This window comes from Phaseolus vulgaris, chromosome 8 (assembly GCF_051622355.1).
Source record: "Phaseolus vulgaris cultivar YP4 chromosome 8, ASM5162235v1, whole genome shotgun sequence".
NCBI classification, from domain to species: domain Eukaryota; kingdom Viridiplantae; phylum Streptophyta; class Magnoliopsida; order Fabales; family Fabaceae; genus Phaseolus; species Phaseolus vulgaris.
In genome coordinates this window covers 15,742,122-15,749,993 of record NC_143505.1, presented here as the reverse complement: position 1 = coordinate 15,749,993, position 7,872 = coordinate 15,742,122, and the positions used below count along the sequence as shown (strand labels likewise).

Here is a 7,872-nt window from a genome sequence, read left to right as displayed (position 1 = left end):
ACCACAAAGATAGAATTCATTCCTTTTGATGTCTTGGGAAGACTAAGATAAAATCCATTGAAATATCTACCCAAGTCATTGTTGGAATTGGAAGAGGGTATAGACTTAGCCTTTCTACATGATATACACTTATCTCAAAAGCTATGTACGGATTTCCGCATGTGAGGCCAAAAGAAATGCTCATGCAATGTATCTAAAGTTTTTGCTACCCAAAATGTCCCAAAATGTCTTATTTTTTTAAATAATTTTGAATTATTCTGTTAATAAGCAGCAGATCATTATTCCTTTGAAATTATTTGTTTTTAAAATGAAATTTAGATGAAGAGAGAAAAATGAATTTAAATTATCATTAACCTAAACTCCAAAGGAATGTAAAACTATGGACTTAAAAACCAATTATGCAAAAGTAATGTAAATACACATGTTGAAATTTGAGTAATAGTGTAGGTACAATTTTTTTATTTTTTAAAAGAATTTGTAATTAATCCGTTAATAAACCACATATTATTATTTACTTTGAAAAGGAAATTTAGATGAAAGAAAGATGAATTTAAATTATCATTAACCCAAACTCTAAATGAATGTAAAACTAGTGGACTTAGTTATGTAAAAGGAATGGTAGAAATTTGACTAATAGAGTGACGTACAATTTCTTATTTTTTATTAATTAGTTTATAAAGAGTAGATTATTATTCCCTTTGAAATTATTTGTTTTTATTAAAAGATAATTTAGATAAAGAGAGAAAGATGAATTTAAATTATCATTAACTTAACTACAAAGGAAAGGTAGAATTAATGGACTTAGAAAATAATTATGTAAAATGAATATATTTATATGTGTTGAAATTTAAATAATAGGTACAATTTCTTATTTTATAAAAGTTTTTTTAATAAGTTAATAAATAATAGATTATTATTTTCTTTGAAATTATTTATTTATTTTTAAAAGACAATTTAGAATAAGGGAGAAAGATGAATTTCAATTATCATTAACCTAAACTCCAAATATGAATGTAAAACTAATGGACTTATAAAACAAATATGTAAGAGAAATGTATTTACACATGTTGAAATTGAAGTAACTGAGTCATGTCCAATTTCTTATATTTTAAAATATTTCGTATTAATTACTTAATAAATAGTAGATTATTATTCCTTTGAAATTATTTGTTTTTGAAAAACAATTTAGATAAAAAGAAAAAAATGAATTTAAATTTCTTTTCGTGGCCGCCCAGAATGATAATTGAGTACTTATGCTTGCCTGTGTCATTCTTCTAGATGTTTTCATATTTCTCTTTTTTCATTATTTAAAAAAAAAAGATGAATTTAAATTATTAATAACTAAAACTACAAAGAAAAATAATTATGTAAAATAAATCTATTTACGTGTTAAAATTTGATTGTTATTTTTTAAAATATTTTGTATTAATCCGTTAATAAACAACAAATTATTATTCTTTTTGAAATTATTTGTTTTTAAAAAATAAATTAGACAAAGAAAGAAACATGAATTTAAATTGTAATTAACCTAAACGGCAAAGAAAAGTAAAATTAATTTACGTAGAAAATAATTTTGTGAGAGGAATGTATTTACATGTTGAAATTTGAGTAATAGACATACAATTTCTTATTTTTAAAAAAATTTATATTAATCAGTAGATTATTATTTTCCTTAAAATTATTTGTTTTTTTTAAAAACAATTTAGATGAAGAGAGATAGAAGAATTTATACTTCAAAGGAATGTAAAATCAGTGGACTTAAAAAATATATAAATGAAATATATTTGCAGTTGAATTTTGTTTGGCCAAACTTTTCTTTTCTTGAACTAATTCCAACTATGTAAACTTCCACATTTCCATTACATTTGATTTGAAAATATTTAAAAACGTATTTCTACCTGCTTACCAAATAAATTTTAAAAATTATAGAAAATAGCATTGAATAATAGAGCTATCATTTGACACTGAATAACACCATGTTAACTTTTATCTTATTTGGCAATTTCAATTCGTTTATAGATCATGAATGAGAATTTTTTCCATCTCACTTTTTTAATCTTTAAAAGAATCTTTCATGACTATGATCATTATAATAGCAATAACTAAAAAAAAAAAGGAATATACTGCATTTGTCATAGAAATTTTTTAAAACTATCCAAAACTTCGTGACTGTCATATAAGCCGAATTAGAATCAGCTTGAAAAGCTTTTCTGTCCTTGGACAACCAAAAATATATGGCACAAGGTTGAAGTCAATCTTCCCGCCATTGTTTTTGACATTTTTCATTCAAGCAACGATAAAATAGAGTTGCTGGCTCATCTGCAGATCTAGTCTGAAATTCTTTGAAAGCAGCTTCACCATGACCACAATATGGGCAAGTAGCTACAACAAAAGGGAATGAGTGAGAAAAAGGGGGAAAAAGAACAAGAAATTGATAAGGAAAAAACATAGAAACAAATATCACATATATCAGTCATTATCCCTGAAAAATATCTTTATACGACATTGGAAAGAATAATCGTTTTTTTTTTCAGAAGAATGAGAGTTTGGTCATTATAACTGTTACCTATGTAACTAGGCTCCAGTTTATGATTTCCCCAATCAATCAATTATATGTTTTTTCAACAAAGTCAAACAAAACTTATTGATCAAAACCAAAAAATTATAAAAATTCTTAAACTTTGTACCCAACTAAAAACCTATCGATAGAAGAGAAATCAAAATGGATGGAAGTCCATGAACAGAAAAACAAGCCTTAGCTCAAAGAAAGCAAACTTAACAAACATATTGTATAGGAGTTAACAAGCCAAACTGCAATACAGACACAACCAAACATAACATGTGTTGCAAGTATCATTCAACAATCTCGTGAATTACTAGAGATTAAGCTTTAGTTCAATCCATGTGAGTTTCAAACTGAACCGGAAGAAAATTTCAAGTTTCATACTTCCTACAACTCAATTTCAACTACAAGTATTATGATAAATTATTGCAGTGTGAGAGAGTGTCAGACCAAATCACACTTCTTTGTGATTCCTCGTCATTGTTTGCTTTGTACAGATTCACCACGAGAAAGGGTCCATACAGAGACCTAATGAACAAGTCTCTCACCAAATGGGATTTGGAGTGGAGAGGGTAAATATGGGTAGCTTTATCCCTGAAAACAAAGAGATTGCCTCCAGGATTTCAATCTATGACTTGCAGTAAGAAAGGCAGCGCCCTTAACCATTGGACCATGGCTAGCTCTCCCTTGTATTAAGTAGTATGGTATGAGAAATGCTAGCAACACTCTAATATTGGCTAAAACTTATTACAAATCGCAAGTTTGGGGGTCCCACTTTTAAATTAGAAGTGAGACTTACAAAATGAGAAGAGTAACTAACAAAAACTTATAATTTACAATAAATTACAGCTTATAGCAGAGAGGACTAGAAAGAGTGTCGCTAGCATTTCTCACATAGTATTCCCAAATTTGTATTCAAAGCTAAATCATATTGGAATTACCAACAGATCACTTCATCTCCAGTGATCAATGACTAGTTCACACAATTGGTAATTTAATTTCACAATTACAGAGACAAATGCAAACAGTGGAGCAGAATCATCTTCAGCTTCCAAAGAAGCAAACTTACTAAATCTAGAATTAGACCAGGGTATTAGAGCCTTCTATCCCATTTTTCAAACCATTTCTTTGTTTTTACTCAACAAGGCAACAAACAATGTGAAAAGTAAAATCTGGGTTAGTTCCTATTATCCCAGTCATTACCGAAGGCACAGGACAGAGGGGGAAGAAGCTATTGCAATAGGGTGAAGATTCAAAAAATATGCAACAGAATCAGGAGGTATTGAACATAAAATGCGTGAGCAAGACTCAGGAGTGACAAGAGAAGTGAGGTTCAAGGCCCAGTAACAAGAACCATGGGAACCAGAATATGGGAGACCAAGGTATGACATAAGAACCAGAGCAGCTATGTATAGCAATAAAAAGATGTACTACAACCTAACTCTATCCGTGTCTTTCTGCAATAACATGTGTGAAGGGTTCATACTGAAACACTTATCTTCTTGCTCTAAGTACCATATGCCTTTCATTATCATATAAGTACAGGACTTTGATAATGTATTAAGAACTGAGTATTTGTGCTCCAGAGAGAGAAACATTCAGAAGATGATTAGTTATTCTTCACAGTGCTTAATATATGGTGAATTCTGAATACATTTATGCAACATCCTAAACTATAATTTTCTCAAAGATAATGACTAACAAAATAAGAAAGAAAGAAAGTATACCCTCAGTTTTTGGTGCATTCTTCATGTCATCAGGGGAGATTATAGGCTCTATTTCTTTTTTCACCAACCTTTGCTTCCTTTTGATCTTAACCTGTGAGGTGAAACCATAAAAACCATGCACAAGCTGCTAAAAACATATTAAAGAAGCATGAAGAGGAAAAAGTAAATTCCTACCCTATTGTGGATGTTGCAAACATATGGGCAAGCAAAACAAAAAAATCTTGCAGGCCGATCCAAATAGGGCAATTCATACTGCAGCATGTTACCACATGTAGGGCAAAACTCCATCTTCTATATCTGCAAAATCAGGATAATCTCCATTAACATGAAGAAATATCCACTATATTTAGAGTTTCAATTTAAGCCAAACTCCTGGAACTTGAGAATGTTCCCTGGTATGTGTTTTTTTTTCTGCCTTAAGAAGAAATTAAATTAAAAAACAATTTTATTATCGAGTAATGTTATATCCTATTAATCACTACTGATACAGTAAAACATAAGAAAAATATATGGAGTACTTTCTTGTTTGCTAAGTAGGGGGATTAGTGAGAAAATGTTGTACAAGAATTTAGAATAACTCATTTTCTATCCAAGGATGAAGGCATAGGTTAATAGATAAAAAATTAAAAAACTACTGATTGATTTGGCATTTTTAAATGTTCAACCTTGTCTTTACTAAATAGTAGCATGCGCTTTGGTCTGATTTAAATCACACATTTACTACACATGTTTTGTTAGCATTTGATCAGATAAATGGAAGCATCTGAAAACACAACAACCAAATCCCAACAACTTTTGAAGGCTTCAAATTGCATCAACCAAACAAATAAAAAAGAAAACTTGATTATTCACGCCACACCAAAGAGGAAAATTTTGGTGTAGAAAATTCATTAACCAGCTTATGCTAAATCAAATATTCAAATTAAACCAAATAAACAAACTATCAACAAGTAATTACTCAATCTACAACCATCACTTGATATGTATTCTTACACCCAAACCAATTCAACACATACTAAGCATATCACATTCCAAGTGGGGGTTTGTTTTTGCGCCTTCAAAATTTTGAAGCGCGTGCAATAGAAGCAAGCGGGAATAGCTTCAGCGCATAACAAAGAAATTGATGCGATTCTTAGTATAAACGTGTTGAATGATTTCCTGAACACACTAATTTGTTGTATCACACTAGTGAGATACAATGTGTCGGTATTTTCATCAAATACCTAGCATCTCAGAAGAAGAAAAATACAACCCAGAGAGTCAGTCCTGTTCATATGTCCATGCGAATTCAAAATTTTCACCAAAAAATCAGAAAACATAATTTTTTTAGCAAAACAGATAAAGGATCATATTACATTTTTAAGATGAAATAGACAGGAATAAAGAATATAAACTTAAACTAAATCTGGTAATTAAAACAAAACCAAAAGGAAAGGGATATAGGAACAATTTGTGCATTGTTACCCTATACCTGATGGTGTTTGGAAACACTTTTTCCTTCTCTATCGATGTTTCAACTCGACACTCTCCAGCTCAACTATGAAAGAGAAGATTGTGATTGAATGAGCAAGTGATTAAATTTGGAATGAGAATTTTGGTTTGGAGGTTTTGAGCGGGGACTGGTGCGTGGGCCAGGCTCAGTCGTTTTGATCAAGAAGAATGAATTTGGAACACCCAATTGCGGTCCAAATTAACATGAGTTAGGGCTATTTTTTATTTGGTTTTTTAATTATTAAAAAAAATAGTCTCTAAATGAAAATAATGATTGGATCTCTAAATTGAAGCTTTTGGAATTTGAGTTAGTTTGCAGGGTTTGAAATTGTCATAAAATTATAATTTTTTAGGATTTTAAATTTTTTAGAAACTCAATCTAAAAAATTATATACTATTAACGATCTAACTAAAAATATAATTTAGTTTTATTTTAAAAAAATTCAAGTAGTTTGAAAATACTAGTTTATTAAAACTCGTGCTATGTGATTTTTTATTTTATTATTATTATTATTATATGTTGTGTGTGTTTATTAAATATAATAAAAAATTACATTATATTATTTTAATTTATAATTAATTTATTTATATCTGTATTTTTTAAATATGTTGTATGTATAAATATTTTTTATTCACCAGACATTTTAAATTTGTTATCTGTTTTAATTTTATATCTGTATCTTAATATCTTAGCTATCATAATGTATTTATTAAATTATAATAATATATTATAAAATGTGATTACACGTAAGTATATAATAATACATTTAAAATATATATATATAATTATAATAAAATTAAAATATTATAATATAAATTTACAATAATATTTAAAAAATGCATATACAACTAAATTTATAAATGATAAAATCAAAGAATATGTCATCATGTTATATTTACATTTTTTATACAACTAATTGGAAGAAAATCTCAAATAATGTCATAATTTAAGGAATTATAAACTAATAATAAATAAATCATGATAAAAATGAATGAAATAATTATGATGATTTTTTTGTGATCTTTAATTTGAAGAACAATTTAATAGTAATAGTTTATCAAAATTTATTCTATATTATTTTTATATCTTATTTGCTTTTATAATATATTATTTTGTTTTATATACTGAGTAGGTAGTGTATACCTACAAATAATATATGAGAATGTACATATATCTATATCCTATTGGCACTTTCTAATGTACATTAAGTAGGTAGAGTAGTATGCACCTTCTAATATATATTTAATTTAGGCAGATATTTATTTTATAATTTTTTAATAATTATTTTATTTTAATATTATGATATTTAATATTTTAATTACACATTTATTATAAATTAATATATTGTCAGACGCGATGAGTTTGTGATAAAATCAATTACAGCTAATAATAGATATAACATCATGACAATAATATATATATATATATATATATATATATCCTAATTGATTTTTATAATATATGTATTAAATTGATTCTTTAATTATTAAAGACAAATAATACCTTACTACCTACAGATAAATTAGTAAATAGGATACATAATGTATATTAGAAAACACAGTTTTTTTCCATAGTTGAAATCACTATTTTATATCGCATTTATGATTCACCTTTGCATAATAGCATATACAATCTATTACATACTACATTACTTATATAGTTCAGTCCACAATCTAATAAATGTCAGATCGTTTGAATGGTGATGGCCAAAATAGTGTGACACGGATAATGATTGTTCCAACTGATATCACATAATGATTATTTTAATTCTTTATGACCAAAATCTAATGTGAAGATAAAATATTCTTTAGTTTACTTAACTCTTAAACTCAAGATTTTCTTGGTTGATCTATGCATAAAGTATGACATGTGTTTCTACTATATTTAATCTTAAAAAAAATTGTAAGCAATTTAGAAGATTTGAAAGTTAAAATGTTCTATTATTCAAAACTCTTGGCAGCAGCGTAATCTATAAATTTTTATAGTAAATGAAATGACTTATTGACTTCAAAGAAAAATAAAATTTAATGCTATGAAATGAAATGAACAAAAAATAAAGGCATGATTTTCTTACATATATGAAACATTTC

At 27.5% G+C, this 7,872-nt stretch overlaps 1 protein-coding gene across 2 annotated transcripts; it reads right to left on the bottom strand.

The window, feature by feature from the left end:
* Positions 1-2,103: 2,103 nt before the first annotated feature.
* On the bottom strand, positions 2,104-5,989 carry LOC137826524 (uncharacterized). 2 transcript variants are annotated; one of them, XM_068632514.2, is made up of 4 exons: positions 5,762-5,989; positions 4,465-4,587; positions 4,291-4,381; positions 2,104-2,382 (listed from the first exon to the last, which is right to left on the bottom strand). In XM_068632514.2, the coding sequence occupies exons 2-4, from the start codon at positions 4,576-4,578 to the stop codon at positions 2,252-2,254; spliced, it is 336 nt and encodes a 111-aa protein (XP_068488615.2). In that variant the 5' UTR covers positions 4,579-4,587; positions 5,762-5,989; the 3' UTR covers positions 2,104-2,251. The 2 variants fall into 2 exon arrangements, with proteins under 2 accessions (XP_068488615.2, XP_090150798.1); XM_090294672.1 differs by having other exon boundaries at positions 4,465-4,605; positions 5,762-5,953.
* Between the last annotated feature and the right edge of the window lie 1,883 nt (positions 5,990-7,872).